At 37.1% G+C, this 20,079-nt stretch overlaps 1 protein-coding gene across 1 annotated transcript in view; it reads left to right on the top strand.

Annotated features, from left to right (window-relative positions):
• SLC13A1 (solute carrier family 13 member 1) overlaps positions 1 to 19,877 on the top strand; it is a 107,579-nt gene extending 87,702 nt beyond the window's left edge. The window contains exons 9-16 of the mRNA XM_036081882.2: positions 1,514 to 1,633; positions 6,242 to 6,340; positions 6,756 to 6,857; positions 10,468 to 10,574; positions 13,112 to 13,221; positions 16,080 to 16,241; positions 17,874 to 18,011; positions 19,377 to 19,877. Coding sequence (XP_035937775.1) covers positions 1,514 to 1,633; positions 6,242 to 6,340; positions 6,756 to 6,857; positions 10,468 to 10,574; positions 13,112 to 13,221; positions 16,080 to 16,241; positions 17,874 to 18,011; positions 19,377 to 19,514 — 976 coding nt within the window. The 3' untranslated portion in view covers positions 19,515 to 19,877. The remainder of the gene's footprint in view (positions 1 to 1,513; positions 1,634 to 6,241; positions 6,341 to 6,755; positions 6,858 to 10,467; positions 10,575 to 13,111; positions 13,222 to 16,079; positions 16,242 to 17,873; positions 18,012 to 19,376) is intronic.
• The last annotated feature ends 202 nt before the right edge of the window (positions 19,878 to 20,079 follow it).

Raw genomic sequence — 20,079 nt, 5'->3', positions numbered from 1 at the left:
ACAATAACTTCTTATAACCTCAAGGAAATTGTAGAAAACATTAGAAATCTAGAGTTTTAAAAGCCCATTATTGTGTTTTTTTCAAGTTTTTGTATTACTTAGCAACCATCCTAAAATAGAAGAAGAAACAATTTATAAAGTACAAAAATATAGCTTATGTTGATGCATGTAGCATGAGACATTTCGTTTATTTACATGACTTTTTTTAATGGAAAAATACAAAGTATGATTCAACTATAACAAGAATTTAAAAAGCTTTCATTTCTATAAATTGCTTTATATTTTGTAATTTCAAAGGTAATTAAAATATGTTAATGGTGTTTTTATTGCTTCTGTATATTTTCTGTACTTTCCAAAGTTCCAGCTACATCTTTGTGTCATTGCGTCAAGAAAAAAATCAGGGACAATTGTTTCTCAAATTTCGTGTTTTCCCCTCTTCTGTCATAAAATAGATAACTGTATGAGAATTTATTTGAAACTTATACTACATTTGGGTTTTTTTGTTTTTTTTTTTAGATTTTATTTATTTATTTGACAGAGAGAGACACAGCGAGAGAGGGAACACAAGCACGGGGAGTGGGAGAGGGAGAAGCAGGCTTCCCGCGGAGCAGGGAGCCCAATGCGGGGCTCGATCCCAGGACCCTGGGATCATGACCTGAGCCGAAGGCAGACGCTTAATGACTGAGCCACCCAGGTGCTCCAAAACTTAAACTACATTTTGAAAAAATAAATGTGAGGTTACCAAAGAAACCGTGCTTGTCTCTGACCATCCCACCTTTTTTTTTTGTTATTGTTTTGTGATTATGTGGGCTAAAATGCTGAAAATAACTAGGAGAAATAAAGGAAGAGCTCATGTTTTCCACAGAACTTTTGTTTTTATCTGGTCCAGATTTATTCCATTTGACTGAGCCCCAAAGAACTGTCTAATTCTAAGAAGAAAAGGCTAGCATATCCCTGGTAAGACGGTTACAGTTTCTTCAGGGCAGAGGAAAAACAGAGGGAAAACAGCCATAGGAGACAATATGGATGGATCAGAGTCCCTTCCCAAGTGCCTGGGATGCCAGCTACCACTGTGAAATGGTAGCAGACATTCAGGTCCATGAAGTTCATTTTCATCTGCTCCCATGTCCGCTTGGCTCACCCCGCTCACACACTGATGCTTTGAGTGCTAACAAGGCACACATCCCCATGCATTCCCACTTCTGGTGCATTCAGTGAGTGTTGGGCACTGTGCTAGCTTTCCCAAGCACTTCCCTACAGACTGAACAAGAGGAACAAAAATCATAACATACCCTCTTGCTTGTATGGGAAGCAGCAAAAATTATGCAGTTACAGAATCAGGACAAAAGATAAGAGGTAAAACCAACTGCTATACTTAATGATGAGAAGGTCCGACATCGTCTTTCTTGGCTGGGAGCCCGGGAAGGACGTGAACTGCTGCTTCTCCCCAAGGACCATCCGAAAGGATGGTACTTGTACACTTCCATGAACACTTTGCTGTCTTTTCACACAGGCGCTACCCTGACTGTCACTGCATTAACTTTGGATCATGGTTTATGCTTTCCTTCCCGGCTGCTATTATTATTCTATTATTGTCCTGGATCTGGCTTCAGTGGCTTTTCCTAGGATTCAAGTAAGTAAATATTGCATGTTAATCAGATAAATAAAGGTGTCTCGGTTCCCACTTCTCGGCTGCTCACCCAGGGGTCTTTCACCCATTTTATGCACATGGAGTTTCTGCACTTCTGTTCCTCAGAAAACTGCCACACATGAGCACATATTTTAAGGACAAGCTAGAATATCGTCTAAACATTGTTGGCTGTGGAGGAGAGTTTGTAAAAAGCAAATCCATCTCATTCTCCTTTGAGTGCTAAGCTAATAATTTATTAATCGGGCAGAAGGGCATAAGGAACTCATTATAAGAAGGGCCCAGTCCAGCTGGTTAAAGTGGAATTTCAAGAGGTTTTGCCCCTCCTCTTGCTTGTATGTGGGGATTTCGTCTGGTTATCTAGTTACTTTAAACTGTAACATGCAAGATTTCTGCTTCATCCTACCACCAAAATTGGTATGTCTTTGAAAAAATCACATAAAGACGTGAGAGTGTGCCCTGTGGAAAGAATGTTGGATTAGGAATCAGAAGACCAGGGACAAAGTTGTGGCTTCTCACAATGAGTGGTCTTTCTCAGTTTCAGTGTTTTCAACTGTAAAATGATGGAATTTAACTGGAAGGTCAGTCAGATCACTTACAATGCTGTAATTCTAACACATATGGGTCCAAGCTGAAAAATGTCGAATATATGTCTTCAAGGAGAATTTGCAAATTTTACCTTGGCTGGGACTGAAGCAGGTGCCTCGTAAGTGCCAACGAGCTACGTAAATGACTTAAATGACAGCCAGCATTTAAAATTATGAAGGGCTCCACAGCAAAATCTAAAATGCAGCTTTATATATTCAACACATGTAACAGTACTCCACAAAGAAAGGGGAAATGACTATAAATCAAACCCTGAGGATCTGTTCCTGAGAAACAATTCAAATTCATCTTTATCGGCTTTTATTTAAATAATTTCAAGGACCTATGAACAAAACAACATGTTATCTACTAAGCCAGTGAGACTGAAGTCAGCTATGTGTACTTCCCTGGAAAAGCAAAGCACTGGGATCAGGTGGTGTTCCATGCCCGGGCCCAAATTTTCCAAGCCGACTGGTATTTTTCCCTCTCCATTCCTCTTCCTGGTTTTCCTCCAGAACCGCCACAGTTTTATTAGTAGTGGGAAGATGGTACTGATGATTTTTTTTAAAAGATCTATTTGTCCAGACTGTGGGAGCAGCATGTGACGGTCCTCCTGCTGAAGCAAATGTGTGAAATGTCACTGACTTCAGCAGGTGGGCATCAGTGGGGAGAGGCCAGCTGCGTACTAAATGCCCCTTCCTGGAAATCCAAGCCTTTGGGGTCTATTCAGCTGCACAGGTAGCAATGCAAGATGCAAAGGACAGGAATCCCAACTAAGGGAGGAAGCATCCGGTCACAGACCAATAGTGATTTCCTTCTTTGTCACCACATATAATGACTTTATAAAAAATGTATGCAACCATTGTCATTATTTTGAAATGGCCCACCATGTATAAAGGAGAAATTAAGAAAATAAAGGGCAGATGTAGTGAAAGGTGTTCTGTATGAGATCAGAAAGCCTGCAAAGTGCATACGTTAGGTAAAGTCCATAAATCATGATCAGTGGCATATTTAAATAGTCCCGTTGCTGTCTGCTATCAGTTAGACATTACACAGCTTCACGCTCTGGCTAATTTTTCAGTGTCCATTTCAGTCAGTCAGGGTCTTCACCTCCAGAGGTTTTAGATCAACACACAGAAATTATCAGCCACTCCCCTGGCAGGCCGCCATACATTCTGATTAGTGTGTTGGCTGTTAACACAGTTAACTCACCCATTATAAATGACCCCAACATACTTGGGAAGAGAAGCTCATCTATCAGTGCCACTGAACTTGTTTAAATGAAGAGGATGATGCATTGTCATATGCTTCATCAGTTCCTTTGTGAAGGCATTAACCTTCATTTGTAGCAAAGCCAGTATGGCTTTCGACTTAACTATTTATCATCCCCAACCAAAGGGACCAAGTACATGTGCAGTCTACCAGGTGGAAAACATTTTTTAAAGAGACTCACCTTTTTTTTTTTTTTTTTTTTTTTTAGAGAGAGAAGGAGAGAGCAGGGGAAGTGCAGAGGGAGAGGGAGAGAGAATCTTCAGCAGGCTCCACGAGCAGCACAGAGCCAATGCGGGGCTCGATCTCATAATCCTGAGATCATGACCCAAGAGTCAGATGCTTAACTGACTGAGCCACCCAGGCACCCCGAGACTCACCTTTTTTTTTTTAATTCTACTTTTCTATTCCACAGTAGGATCTCAAAGTAGTCCATGGCTCAGTTTCTTATAATACTAGTATTTATATTGTGCCTAGGGGTAAAATTTCAAGACTGGCACTAGTCAGTAATTTAGCTGAGATTATAAAAATTAAATATTATTTCATTGATCTTAAATATAACAACATCCATCTAATTATGTTCAGTGGTTGGAGTGTGCACAGGAAAATGATTTTGAATGTGTAGGATGGATGACTTAATTGAGAAAACTCTATTCCTTCAAAGGGACTAATAGTTTAAACAAGTCTGAGTAGCAGAACTACAGAAAAAATAAGTAAATAAAATGTCTTTGTGTGATAGCTACATTCACACCATCTTAGTCTTCCTATTTTCTCCCTCATATATATCCATGTTTAGCCCAGTGATTTTACAGGACAACATTATCCTGCACTCTTTTTCTAAAACTGCTTTTATTGAGGTATGATTGGCATACAAAAAGCCATAGATATTTAACGTATACAACTTGGTGTGTTTGGAGATACATATACGCCCATGAACCATCATCAATGTGAAGGCCATAAACTTTTCCATCACCTCCCAAAGTTTCCTCTTGCCCCCTTTTGCTTTTTGAGTTTTTTTTTTCTTTTTTTCCTTTTATGGTAAAAACACTTATCATAGGACCTACCCTCTGAGTAAATATTTAAGTATACAGTACAGTGTTGTTAATCACAGGCCTTATTTTGTGCAGTAGACCTCCAGAAATTACCTATTTTTCATAACTGAAACTTTGTACCCTTTGACTCATTTCCATCTTCTTCCATTTCCTGGCAAACAACTGTTTTACTCTCTGCCTACATGCGTTTGACTATTTTAGACTCTACATATAAGTAAGATCATACAATATTTGTTTTTCTGTGTCTGGCTTGTTTCACTTAGCATATGTCCTCCAAGTCCATCTGCATTGTTACAAATGGCAGGATTTCCTGCTTCTTTAAGGCTGAATAATATTCCATTGTATGTATATGCCATCTTTTCTTTTCCTTCTCTACCACATTTTCTTTTTTTTTTTTTTTAATGTTTTATTTATTTATTCATGAGAGTCAGAGAGACAGAGAGGCAGAGGCAGAGAGAGAAGCAGGCTCCCCGCCTAGCAGGGAGCCCGATGCGGGACTCGATTCCAGGACCCTGGGATCATGACCTGAGCCGAAGGCAGACGCTTAACCATCTGAGCCACCCAGGCGCCCTCTACCACATTTTCTTTATCCACTTGTTTGTCGATGGGCACCTGAGTTGGTCCCATATCTTGGCTATTGTGAATAATGTCGCAGTGAACATGTGAGTTCAGATCCAGATTTCAATTCCTTAGGATATACACTCAGAAATGCTTTCCCTACCCACACACAATGCAATCTAACTGAGCTACTTACAGACATTCCAAGAGATAGAACATAAGCATCGAGCCATTTGCTCATTTGTTTATTCCCCTGGAGGGATATTTTTAATCTAATCCTAGAGCAGTAGTTCGGAAAAAAAAAAGTTTTGAAGACCCTGGACTTCAGGAAAGAAAATTTAGTCACAAGGAAAAGGTGTCACTAAAAGCAGCAGCTAAAAGAAATAGAGACTGGCAGTTACTATTGGCAATAGATGGAAAACTATCTAGTGGATTCTATTAGGGCATAAGGGATGAAACAACTTGAAGAAAAAAATGTAATAGAGTTGGTTTTCGTTCTGAGAAGAGATCCAGCTTAGACTCCGCTCGCGAGCAGTGTACGTGACTTCTCTGCCCTAGCGTATGGCTCGAGTCCAGTGTATTCTGTGCAAACTGTGGATCTGACAACCAGCCGTCTCATAAATTTGAGCAAGGTACTATGGATTTGCTGAGTCACGTATTTGTTGTACATGCCAGTGTTGAGAGTCACTGTGCCAGAGCAAACATCAATGACCCGGCCTTCCAGTAATTCAGGATCCAACTAGCGAGGGAAAACTTACACGTGTGCAGCAATTAACTAGCAAGATAGACAATAAAGAAATGAAACTTTATAACAACCAGGTATACAATAAAGTGTTAAATTGGAGATGAGCCGCACGTGGCAAAATTCCAATGGTGTGAACAGACTTAGAAAAGGAAGAGATCAGGGGAAGATGTGTGAAAAATATAGAACAAAAATAAGCCTTGAAAATTGAGCAAACCAGGCCAAACAGGAAGAAGGGGAGAGGACATTCGAAGGAGGAGATGGAGGTATAGGCATTACAGACAGATTTGTTACTGGCAGGAAGATTAGTATTTTATAAAGCTTTCACACAAATCCCTTCTATAAAGGGAGAATTCTTTGCTTAACAGGCTCCATTATTCTTTTCAGTTTTAAGGAGATGTTCACATGTGGCAAGACCAAAACAGCCAAACAAAAAGCTTGTGCTGAGGTGATTAAACAAGAATACCAAAAACTTGGGCCAATGAGGTAAGACACACATGCACACAGGCATCCATGGAAACACACTCGTCCTCACACAGATACACACTGCTTATTCTGCAAGTATTTGTTTAAAGCTAAACATGCACTTAATTGTCTGTGGTGTATTTAGAACACCTGATAAGAACCTTGAACATGCTAACCGTTGTAAATATAACTAATGTGACAAAATACATACTTTTGTCTAACTAAAATTTACCAGATAGAATGAAAAGAAGCCAAAGAGCCACAGAGGAGTCAAGTCCTTTTCTAACTGTGCAGATTCTCTCAAATTTTTGACACATAATCATCTGGTTTTTACAGTGTTTAGTGTTCTGCTAAGATTACTCTGCCAATAGCTCAGGGAGTTTCTACAAATGTCCTGACTGAGAAGATAAACGAAGGGATTGGAATTTTCCCACAGGTATCAGGAAATTGTGACCTTGGTCCTCTTCACTGTAATGGCTCTGCTGTGGTTTAGCCGAGATCCTGGGTTTATCTCTGGTTGGTCTGCGCTTTTTCCCGAGTAAGCATCCATGTTATGTCTGTCAACCCTTCCTGTTTTAGTCTGTTTCTCTCCTCAGTGGTTCCTATAACTCTGAAAGATTGTATGGGACTCTTTTCCTTTCTTTCCATTGAAAAGATTGTTTAATTCTAATCTTTCCAGGAAAAAAAAATGGTAAGGAATGAAATCTAAGGTAAGACTGCAGATAAGATAATCATATACACTGTAACTAAAAGTCAGGCTCCTTTAGACAAGGCTACGCCCATCCTTACACAATTAGGAATGCAGTCAGAAAGCCATGTTCTGTGGTGCTTGGAGTCTAGACTTTGGAGCCACACTGCTTGGCTTTCATTCCGTGCTTTTCCACTTTGGGCAAGTCACTTGCCAATCAGTTTCTTCATCTGTAAAATGAAGCCAATAATGGCACTTAAAAATGGTGCTGCCCTTCTCCCTACATAAGTACAATATAAATGTTTATTATGTGAGGTAAATGCCACTCCATCCTTGTTATTAACCTCATATGAATTCACATGCTATGGTTTTTGCCAACTTATTTTTTTTATTCAGTTCACTATCTTGTTTTATTCTCTAATTATGTTCATTTTTATATGAGTTCACTATAAATCTATCCCTGCCCCTATTTTGTAGATAAGGAATTCCCGAGTAAGTAATAAGACTGACTCTACAAACTAATGTTAGAAGCTGGGTCGAGTTAATTTTATCTCACAGTGTCTTCTAGACCAGCAGTCATGCTGAGTCATATGAAGTGAGGGGGACGACGATAGCATGATTTTCTAAATTAAGGACCATCCTACATATCAATATAAATACTTTGGTTTTGAAATTTGTGTTGTTAATCCATCTTTCACTGATATACTCTGGTTCCTAAATTGAGCAGATCTCTGATGATGACTTCCTATCTCACATCCCACAGCAAGAATCCATGTTTGTGGGGACAGAAACCAAAATTGTTTGGGTTAAAAGTATTCTGCCTACATGGAATGAAGAATTCCCTCTCTTCTTGAATCAGGGCCTTCTGGCTATATAGGCATTGTCAACATTTTTTAAAGGTGCAAAGTCTGTGCAAATTTCTGGTGAACATACAAGTGCACCAATTCGATGTGGTAGCATGTTTCTTTTTTTTTTTTTTTTGTATTTTATTTTATTTTTTTTCTATTTCTTTCTATTTTTTTTTAAATTTTTATTGTTATGTTAACCACCATACATTACATCATTAGTTTTTGATGTAGTGTTCCATGATTCATTCTTTGTGTGTAACACCCAGTGCTCCATGCAGAACGTGCCCTCTTTAATACCCATCACCAGGCTAACCCATCCTCCCACCCCCTCCCCTCTAGAACCCTCAGTTTGTTTTTCAGAGTCCATAGTCTCTCATGGTTCGTCTCCCCCTCCAATTTCCCCCCCTTCATTCTTCCCCTCCTGCTATCTTCTTCTTTTCTTTTTTTTTTTTTAACATATAATGTATTATTTGTTTCAGAGGTACAGGTCTGTGATTCAACAGTCTTACACAATTCACAGCGCTCACCATAGCACATACCCTCCCCAATGTCTATCAGAGAAAGACATGTATCATGTGGTAGCATGTTTCAAAGGATCAGCTTCAGTTGATAAACTTTTTGTTTAGAACTAAGACTTTTCACTTTGAAAAGTCTAAACAAAAGGCAGCATCCAATTATTCAAAGCAAGCTATTCATAGAAAGCTATCATTTAACAGTTTGAGTATTACTTTTTAGTTTTGTAATAGGTCCTAAACCAACATAAAGTAATTATTTTCCTTTTTATTTTTATTTTTATTTTATTTATTTATTTTTTTTATCCCACTCCTATTATCTTAGGTAGGGAGAGTCTTCTCTAAACACCAGTGTGTAAAAACCAAATGAAATCAGACAGTAGCTAATAAAAAACAGGAAGAAATCCCAGTAGGAAATTCAATATAATCAGTTTCTAATTTCTGTTCCTTACAGAAGGAAAGTGTAATTCAGGAGATATTTTGTTCGCAGGAGAACAGAGTGTATTTGATATAGGCAGGTGCTCATGTTACCTAGAATTCTGAGAAAAAACAATGGGAACAGGAACAAAGGTTTGAGAGAAGAAGGGATTTGAGGATACAAATCTGATCAACTTTGATTCATAAGTTGCCAAAGCAAATAAAATTTGTATAAGCTTAATATTCGTAATAGTGAGACAATCTTTGTTCATAATAAACTGAAAATAAAATGAAAATAAACTAATAATAAAATAATTATAGTTTTAAAAGTCTTTGGAACAAAATTACTTCAGTATTTATGGCTTGATTTTCTTTAAAGTATGTTCTGTAGACTATATGTGTAATATAGAGATTTTAAGCATTTGGAATTTCCAAAGCTAGAATGATATATCAAGATTTATAGCTACCACCTAATGTTTTCATTCCATCTGTTTGAACCTGGACTGAATTCAACGTGTCTTTTCATAAAACAAAATCAGATTACATGATCCCTGACCTAATTTGGCAAAAATACCATAAAAAATTACAACTCAAATAAAAGCAATAAGGAACAATTAAATAATAAATATTGGTAAAGTTTGTTGAATAAATTACACCAAGATAGCTTTTTACTCAGCAAAGAAATAAATAAAATCTATATTTAAGGAAAACAGACTCCTTTATAAAGTTGTCGGAGTGAATAAAATAATGCATTTTCTTGATTATTTAGACTGCTCAAGTAAATCACAGAAGTAGAGAGCTTCTATAGTATGTACACATTACTTAGTTACAAGGGAGCAAAATAACTCTAGGGTGTACATATGTCTTCTCAGACTACAAAGATTCACTAGTTAATATTGCTGAATCTTAAAACTGAGTTCTAATTATTTATGTCTGTTTCATTCATATCTGGTTTCCAGGTGCTTCTTAACTGTTGAGGCTTCTGGGAGCCTATCTTACTTGCTGAAATGGCGTGGTGATTCTAAGACTCCATCTGTTCCTGAATCACTCTTAATTTGTACAGTGATCATTTATGAGCATCTCATAAACCATTCTAATAATTAATATTCTTGATTGAGTTTCATAGGGTGCAAAGCATTAAATGGGTTGATTTCATTTATATGATATGGTCAGGGCCTATAATCACAGTAGCAGATGTTATATCTTAGAAAAACAGATCAATGTCTTTTCATAATTTACAGAAGTTTTAGAGGACGCCAGAAACATCCTTTCTTTGCCACAATTCAATAGTAGGATGTTATACAACAATTATACAGGGCTTTGTCTAGTCTAGCAATTGTTTTTGCCTCAATTCTCCACCAGTATAATTAAAAGAAATAATTCAAAGAAAAAATTGTTTACCAAATCCTTAAGCTTTACCTAAAAAGGAATTTGCCATGTTAGGCTAGTATGTCAGTATGTGTATTCATGGTTTTGAAAATAAGGATACATATATGAAAACAATGGGAACATGGTCTGAAATTTTTGGCTTGGTTGGAAATCCATAGATTTTAGACCAGATTATCCAGAACAAATAACCTGTACCATCACTACTACTTGTATGCCAATAGCATAGTCAATTTCTGTTCAGTTCATACAAATTCTTAATGCCATTTTTTAATGTACACATCTGTCCTTTTTCAGGTATCCTGGTTTTGCTACAGATTCAACTGTTGCCTTACTTATAGGAATCCTATTCTTTCTTATCCCAGCTAAGAGATTGACTAAAACTACACCTACAGGAGAAATTGGTTGAGTATTATTTATAATTCTGAATGAATTTGACAGAAGAGCAAAAGTTACAAAATTCCATTGGTTTCAGTTAGCACTTAAAACAGAAGGAATGGACATGCTCACACAGCCCCTGGCTTAGCATGCCCTGTGTGCACACCGCAACCCTTATTCAACCAGCACATGTCCTCCCCCTACAAGAAGGATCATCTTACTTGGCAGAAGTGAGAAGTAGATTTCCTTATGCACCATGGTTAGGATTCCACTTCGAGCGACACTATATATGTTCCACAATAAGCCCACTTCCCCTGCCATAATCAGGATTAATCTTACTATTGGCAAACATAGGAACAAGAACTTGGAAGTCACACTTCATGATGAGCCCTTGGTAATAAATGCTGAGGATCTAAAAAGGTGAGGAGTTTCAAGGGAAAGGGCATTTACAGCCTCATAGTAATCCTGGAGAGAATGCAAATCAAGCCCACACTTAGCCAGAACCTAGTGTCGCAAATGAAAGACGAGGTATTCAGTGGGAGCATTCATTGTCTTTATAATACATGGACAAAAAAGTATGTTTATGTGAACATACCCTTCTTCTCCTAACACACACATACTTTTAAAACACAGGATTCGTCCATGTCTGTGTTTTATACTAATATAGCATGTTTTGGGTAGTCCGATTCCTATGTTGTTATTGTGGGACAAATAGTTTAAAATTGTTTGGAAATAGTCTAGTAGAGTTGTGGCGTTTTTTATTGTTGGGTTTTCTTTTATTTCTCTCTTTTCCTTCTTTTTTTACTTGGATGGAACTGGGATTCATGCAACTGGGTTGGCCCACCTGACTCCCTGAGTTCAAATTGTTAAATGACTAATGAGTCAGATATCTAGGACATGATATATGTAAATAGCATAGCATTGATATAAGTGCCTTTTTGTTCGTTACTTGAAACTAAAACATCTCAAAGTGTGTTATAAGGAGATATTAAAGTACAGAGTAATAATTTCTATGAGACCCTGAGGGCACTGACCATTGCAGTCAAAGTCCTAAGGCCTGTCAGTGCCAAATGTTGAAGAACCAATGCTTGGCTTAACTTTCCTGGCTCCCACATCTGAATCCCCCTCTCAGGAAGAGCCTTGTTTCTGTTGGGGAGAAAGAATTTTCTTTGCCCTTCAAGATCCTTCTTGCTGGACTAAGAATCAAGTTGACATGAGAGAGATTAATGGTAGAAGGTCAAATTTAATAGTGTATATATAGGGAATCCACACAGACAAGGAAGTTCCAAAGACAGTAACATGACACTTATATGAGCTAAGAAGAGGGGTAAGGGTCTGAGGATACAAAGAAGAGAAAGACCATTAACAGAAAGGTAAAAGGAGATGTTTGGAAAACAAAGGGTGCCTAATTATGCAGATAAGTCTCTTAGGTAAAGAGGAATCTTTATTAATCTGTCTCTCTTCCTGGGACAAGCAGGTAGTTGAGGAGGAGGACAAGAGCTTTTTCTGAATCTGCTGCGTTTTGATTGCTTTTAACTCAAAATAATGTTCATGCCAAAGTGGCCCATCTTGGGGCAGCCTGCAGTTGGACCCCATACCCTATCCACCATTCTCTCTCTTCTCCTTCTTCAACTCCTGTTCTCCCTGATAAACTCATTCACACTAGGTTTGACAAATGACAAATAAGACATCATATGTTAAATTTTACGTGAGAGGTACATTTCAGAAATGTTTGCATTTTTACAGGATATATGCCTTAATTCAAGGAAGAAATAGCAAAATTTCCATCAGTGGTGATGGTAGGTTTGGTTTAGGTTTGGGGGTAGGAAATAGGAAGGGGTCTTATTAGTAACCCTAAAATCTTACCATGTAGAAGGCTGCTTGTTACACACAAATGTTAAATGGGAATAATATATTCATGGATGACCTTTTTTCTCAATAAATCAAATGAGCCATTATGACCCCAAATATCAAGAGAAATCTTTATGATAATTGCTTTATAAGAATTTTAAGAGTCTTATGAATGATACTTAAATTATTTAATCTGAACTTTGATTTTAAACTGAAATCCTGATGAAGCTATTATGACCCTCCTCATGATTTGAAAAAAACAATATTCAAGTAAATATTAGTGAATAAAGTTATATTACACTGATGATATTAGAACCAATAGCATATTACAGACATTTTGCATAGCAGAGAAGAGTACAGTCCAATGCACTGTGTTGCTCGTAGTAGACAAAGATGTTAGTTGAATGAATGAATGAATGGAGGAATAAATGAATGGCATTATAAATGACAATATTATAATCTATCTAAATTTACTCTGTAATATGATCCAATGGATTTTTCCAAGTTATGGCATCTTTAAAAAATTTTTTGTAATGCAATGTTCCACCTCAGCCAGGTAGAAATTACTCAAAGTCCAAATCAAGTTCCCTATCTAAAAACAATATAGGAATATTAAAAACTTCTTGTGAGATGGTGATTTAGGATAATAGAAAAAAATGTCATATTGTCGTATTTTAAGCAATGTATAACTATAGGACTTGTGTTTTTGCAGTTGCTTTTGATTATTCTCCACTGATTACTTGGAAAGAATTCCAGTCATTCATGCCCTGGGATATAGCCATTCTTGTTGGTGGAGGGTTTGCCTTGGCAGATGGCTGTGAGGTAATACTCTGTGCCTAAGATATTTAACAATTAACTAGACTTTTCAAAAGAAGAACAGGAGATACTCAAGCTTTGGCATATTCAACTTTATTCTATCATTTAATGATGCAGAATTCAATAGCCATGCAGTAAGTATACCACACAGATGAACTGAGTTTAATAATTTTTACAGGCTACAGGTATAAAATATCATTTTTAAATGATGTTCCAATATGTAAAAAGGAATAAAGCAAAGAAGATTAGAGTTCTCTCACATTTTTTTTTTAAGAGAGAGAGAAAGCAAGGGCGGGTGGACAGGGAGGAGCAGAGAGGGAGAGAGAGAGATTCTCAAGCAGACTCCATTGCTGAGCACAGAGCCCGACCCTGAGATCATGACCTGAGCTGAGATCAAGAGTCGGACCCTTACTGACTGAGCCACCCAGGCTCCCCAAAGATTAGAATTCTTAATCCATAAAATAGTATTAGAAAATTAGCTAGTAAGAAAAAAAATAAAAATCATATGTACAATGACTCCTACCAAAACATTTTGTTTATAACTTTACCTTATTTCATGATGAATTTGAGTAGCTCACAGACTTCCCTTCAATATATCATAGTCCTAAGGCTGTCAAAGAAGGAGAATGAGAAATAATAGTACTTTATTACATCATTTATTTATTACATTATTTATTACCTATCAAGAACATTAGAGGTACTTTGTACACGTTTATTGAATGAAGTCCAGAGAGAATTTTACATAACCATGGCTAATATTGTATTATGTCCAATTTTAGGGAGAAATAAAGCCACCATGAGGAATAAAGTTGCTATTTCTTTGGCCTATCATCTATCCAGTTTATATAAAGCACAAGTTTGGGGAGGCCTTTGTTACTTGAAAGTCATTGTAGGACTCCTAGAAGAAAAGTATCTTCTCAAAAAGTCCATGAAAATTTTTTACTCTTTGACTCATTAAAAACCTCTCATTTCTGGATTTCATAGCCTTCTGTGAAACACTTAAAGCTCACAGCTGTTCCATTTCCTTATTCAGTCATCAAAGTAAAAAGGATGGTGAGAGAGATATGTTGTGTCCAGGCTTTTAGTTTCTGGAAAGTTAAATTTTTATTCTTCTCAAGACAAATAACTATCTGCTATCTTCTTAATAGCCTATAGGGAGACTTTTTTGCTTCTGACTTCATTGTCATTTTTTCTGTGTGGTATTTGGACACTGAGCTCTCAGCAATATGATTTAGTAATGGATGAAAATCTTAGAAATTGTCTCAATTCTGAGTGGCACTTACAATGTTGTTTTATGTCTAGATTCGGCTTGCCTCAGAGACCACTCAAATTAAAATGATAGAAATATAAAGCAAATACACTTTTCTACTATTTCAGCAAGAATGAGATCTGGTTTCTGAGAATCAATAACTTCCATTCTTTTGACTGATAATCTGAATTATGAGGGAATCAGAATCAGCAATTCTGACATTGATATGAATTCTATTCATCTCTGCTTCCCAGAATATCTGTCTGAATTGGACCCTAGATACTCAAAGGAATTTTAAAAGCATTACCCAGACCCTAGAATTACAAAATCTAAGAAAATGAAAAGGCACAGACTTCCTGTGATACACTAGGCTCTCTCACTGGCAGAATTAGGGAAAGCATGGAGGGAGATCTATGAAATTCTTAGTATATAGAATTAAATGTCTGTGGGACATCTAGAATAACCCTACCCCTGAGTGGGTATACTGAAGCCATGAGCTTCAAAAATATGGCTGTGGACAAATATGCCCTTAGAAACTGATTTTACAAAGATTTTGAAGACATTTACTCTTTTAAAATTTTGTTCCAAACTGTAATTAGTTTGGCAAATGGCCAGAACTAGATAACCCTTCTGGTTGGGAGCCCTGAGATAGCAGCTAGCTCCTAAAGCATTCACCTTTTTGTAGTTCCCTGTCTCTTAAATGCCCCTTAACATTGTTTTAACATAATCACAGTACACTAAGTGACTGAGGTATGAGTAATATTCATGTACTCATAATGGCAAACTTTAAACATTGATTTAATAAAAAATGTTGATATATGAGTAAAAGAAATAGAGGGACAGGAAATATATATATAGTGGATGGTGTAAGAAAGCTAAATCCTTATGTAACATATTAGAAAGTCAGTAAATAATGTCTAAATTTGAAAATTAAGAAAAAGCATAATTTAAAAAGTAGCATAAATAGCTAATATGGGTTGAAAATTGTCTCTGAGGAACACAACTTAGGAGAGGAGAGAGGTAGACCAGAGGGCTGCCATTTTCCTAAAGCCCCATAGTCCCACATGACTTGTTAAAATATCCACATATATATTTTTTTTTAAGATTTATTTATTTATTTATTTATTTATTTATTTGTTAGAGAGAGAGAGCATGGGTGAGAGAGAGTGAACGAGAGTACAAGCAGGAGGAGCTGCAGGCAGAGGGAGAAGCAGGCTCCCTGCTGAGCAAGGAGCCCGATGCGGGCCTCGATCCCAGGGCCCTGGGATCATGACCTGAGCCGAAGGCAGCCGCTTAACCAACTGGGCCACCCAGGTGTCCCTAAAATATCCACATATATTAATTAGATAAAATTAAAATTTAATTGAAAAAATGTGAGAAGACAATTCAAATTTCCTAAAGCATGTCAATAGTGTTAAAATAAGAATAATTGAGAGTTCCTCCATGTCAAAGCCACCTAGATCTTCCAAACCATGGAAAAACATGAAAGATTAAACTTATATTTCAGAAACTGAGTTCTTAGAGCAAGTGATACATTTTATACATTTAAATTGTGTCTGATTAAAATGAATTGTTAATGAATAACATTGCAATTTTTTTTTTTTTTTTTTTTTAGGAATCAGGACTGTCTAAGTGGATAGGAAATAAATTATCTCCTCTAGGTTCATTACCAGTATGGCTCATCATTCTGATATCTTCTTTGCTCGTCACATCTTTAACAGAGGTAGCCAGCAATCCAGCTACCATTACCCTCCTTCTCCCTATATTATCTCCATTGGTGAGTATCTCATTCATCTGCTTTTATACTCATCAAAAGAGTTGTGTTCTACTTTGCTTGTTCTCATATTGTGGTATAGAATCATTTTTGGCATGAATGATCTTCCTGTAAGTAACTTATAGAGTGGTCTTTATTTGCATTAATACATTTTTAGGAGACCTCAACTCAGGAGAACTCTTTTCTTCCACATTCAAGCAGCAGGATCTTAAGAGAAGCACTTACCTTCTTCTCTCTGCCCAGATATTTCATTTGCAGATAAGTGGGAGGGTCAGCCTAGATCCTTTCTAGCTATAAGACTTTGGGAGTCCATGTTTGCTGGCAACTTTAGTATTTAGATCTCTAACACTGACACTTCTCCCTCCAGATTATTCCTCAATTTCTGAGAAGTGGTTCATATAAGTGATTTGCAAGTGAATGAAAAGCTAGGCTTACACTTCAAGCTTTAAGCTTAAATATCTTAGACACGGTTCTCTATGGCCCAGGGAATAATTTTAAAAGATAAGTAAAAAACAGATTTGCAAGGAGAGAAAGGAAAAGACAATCTTCCTTTTTCCTCCCCACGTAGCTAGCAATTACAAGAAATAGCTTTAAGTAAAATGTTTTTCTTATTGGGACAGCTGAGTGTGGTGAGAAGGTAGCACATTAAATTAAGAAGGATTGCCCTTCTGGAATTGTTCCTCTACCAGCTCAAGGGGCATATGTTGGCATTCTTAGGCTGCTGCTTCAAGTTAGAGAAGAAATGTAGGCAGTTTATATTGGTAAAATATCATTTTGGTTTTTCTGTTTTTCACTTCTCAACATGGCACAGTTAGAAAATTATGTGATGAATTAAGAATAGTAGTAACTCTCCTTCTGTGATGATCCCTAAGCAAATTTTATTTTATTTATTTATTTTTAAAGATTTTATTTATTTATTTGACAGAGAGAGACACAGCGAGAGAGAGAACACAAGCAGGGGGAGTGGGAGAGGGAGAAGCAGGCTTCCCTCTGAGCAGGGAGCCTGATGCGGGGCTTGATCCCAGGACTCTGGGATCATGACCTGAGCCGAAGGCAGATGCTTAACGACTGAGCCACCCAGGTGCCCCCCTAAGCAAATTTTAAATTATATATGGCACAGAGGCAGTAAAGTTAATGGAATAATGAGAAGCTTTGGAGCCAGAAGAACCCACGACCCTTCATAAGCTCTCCTGTTTGCCAGCTTTGTTTTGGACAAGTTACTTTAGCCTTTCTGGGCCCTAGTTTCTTCTGTTATTTGGGGCTATAGTAGCCATCTCATGGGTCATTGGGAAAATTCAGTTATTTTACATAAATGCACACACACACAGAACACTTAGCACTAGATAAATAATAAATTGTTTCTGTTTTTATTTAGTTCCTGGAATAAATGATACTTTATTTTCTAAATGAACTGAGCTGTAATACTTAAATGAGCACCAATAACCATATAAAAAAACAAGAGGAAGAGACATTTCTGAAAAATACTCTTTAAGTTATAACTGCATTTATGTGTATAATATTATATTTAGATTTTTACCTGCTTCTGGGAAAGCTTATCATAGTGATTTTATTCATTTCGATCCTTGGTGCCTACCTCAAAATTTTACATAGACTCCTTTTTATCTTTTCCAACAGGCTGAAGCCATTCAAGTGAACCCTCTTCATATTTTGATACCATCTACTCTGTGTACTTCATTTGCATTCCTCCTACCAGTAGCAAATCCGCCCAATGCTATTGTTTTTTCATATGGCCATCTAAAAGTTATGGACATGGTGAGTGAGCTGAAAGAAAGCAATCAGATCCAATAGACATTTTTGTGTGTAATGTCTTGGGTTATCACTCCTTTTACACACTAATCAGCTGCCAGGAAAAGCATGGCTTGAGTTCTGCTTCTGAAGGTGAGTACATGATTGGTCACAGAATTATTTTTAAGAATGATAACCAGAAGCAAACTTGCCATTAGAATTTGCAGTCACAAATACAGAGATACTGAATGCATCTGTAATGTCCTAGAAAAATGAAAAGAGTGGTAGTCAAGGACTAGCTTGAGAATATTCTAGTCTCCCCCCAGTCTTGATTACCAACGTCCAAACCAAACAAGAATATAATCAAAGTAAATTCAGTGAGCTTACTGTGCAAATGCAGTTCCAAAGTAAGTCCCAGTTCCCTCCTTCCACACGTAGTGCTGTCCCTACCACCCTGCAATGTAAAAACTCTGGAAAGGTCTCTATGCAGAAGTCACATAATATCCTTTTAGAAAAGAAAATGTGCATAATATAATATAACCATTGTCCAGTGTATGTGAATTTAAAAAAATAAAGACAGGATTCTGGAATAAATGAGTGGCTTGCATGAATAGTAAAGGGGGCCTCTGTAATAATCATTGCTAGGTATCCCCTTTTCCTTTGGGGCTCCATGTTTTAATACAGAGAATTCAGAGATAAGCAAGCTTTCTCTGTGAAGAGATAGCAAATATTTGACACTGTCTGGGCCATATGCTCTCTGTCACAACGACTCAGTTCTGCCATTGTATCGTGAGTGCAGCCAACACCAACATGGAACCGCCCTGGGTGTGGTCGCATAAAACTTAATTTACCAAAACAGGTCATGAACAGGAGTTTGCCAACCTCTGTTTTAATGGATAGAAAGCAACTTTGAAATTTTTAGTGGATACCAGGATGATGATATAAGAGCCAGAAAAATGAGAACTCTAAGGAAGATGAATAGAAGTGGCATTTTATTAAATCTCAATAAGAGAATACTGAAGGCTAAGCTAATAATGGTATTGACTGAATATGAAGGATCCAGTTATCATATAGTGACCTGAACCTTATCTACTGAAATATAAGACCTCAAAACTCATATTCTGATTTAACATGAAATGGCAAATTTTTAAAAGGATTTTTTTTTTAATCAGCAGAGGAACCTCATAGAATCTCCAACTAAATCTCATTTAGTTGGGGACAGATTCTCTTTTGACATGAATGGAAGAACTCATTGTTTTATGAAATGACAACAGTTTATACTAATCATTTATGATGCATGTAAATCTGACATATACTTTCTGCTATAGTATTCTGATTCTCCTATAGGTTTTCTCTTCAGAAAACTGACATTTATGCTCTTTCCTATTCAAGGTTAAAGCTGGACTTGGCGTTAATATTGTGGGTGTTGCTGTGGTGATGCTGGGCATGTCCACGTGGATCGGGGCTATGTTTGACCTCTCTACTTACCCTTCTTGGGCTCCTCCAATTAGTAATGAGACCATGCCATGACAAGCATGAATGTTATGACTATCCTGTGGTGAGTTTTGAGAACCACTGAGAATTCACTGCAGATTTGGCATTGGAAAATTGATGACACATTTAAATTAGTCCTGATCTCACTACTGTGGTTCTAGTAAACACCCAAAACCTGCTGTCATAACCCAGAGTTCACAATTCCTTTGAGATGCAACGAAAGAGCATCTACGTGCCTTTATCAAGAAACCCACAGCTGAGATTTTGCTCATGAACCATATGCATCCTGCTTCAACATAAGAGTAATTTATAACATGACCTTCAAAGAGATTAGGTGATTTGCTTCATTTTACAGTTTGGGTTTGGTGTAGCATTTCAAACATCAATTTATTATTTCAGAAACTTCCCACAGAAGTAAGAAATAAAATATACCAGTTAATTAGGTACTTGGGTAAATCATTTCTGTAGTGTTGTTGAAGGGAATTTGTTGAAAAACCAAAACTGTGGCCAGCTGGTGGCACAGAAGAAAGGTTTAATCTAAGTGAAATGTGCATTCTCTCATTTAAAAAGTACCAGATTATTCTTGATGTATACATATGGT

The sequence above is a fragment of the Halichoerus grypus genome, chromosome 12 (genome assembly GCF_964656455.1).
Source record: "Halichoerus grypus chromosome 12, mHalGry1.hap1.1, whole genome shotgun sequence".
Classification (NCBI taxonomy): Eukaryota; Metazoa; Chordata; class Mammalia; order Carnivora; family Phocidae; genus Halichoerus; species Halichoerus grypus.
The sequence above is the reverse complement of the archived record's forward strand: the minus strand, read 5'-3'. Positions and strand labels throughout refer to the sequence as shown.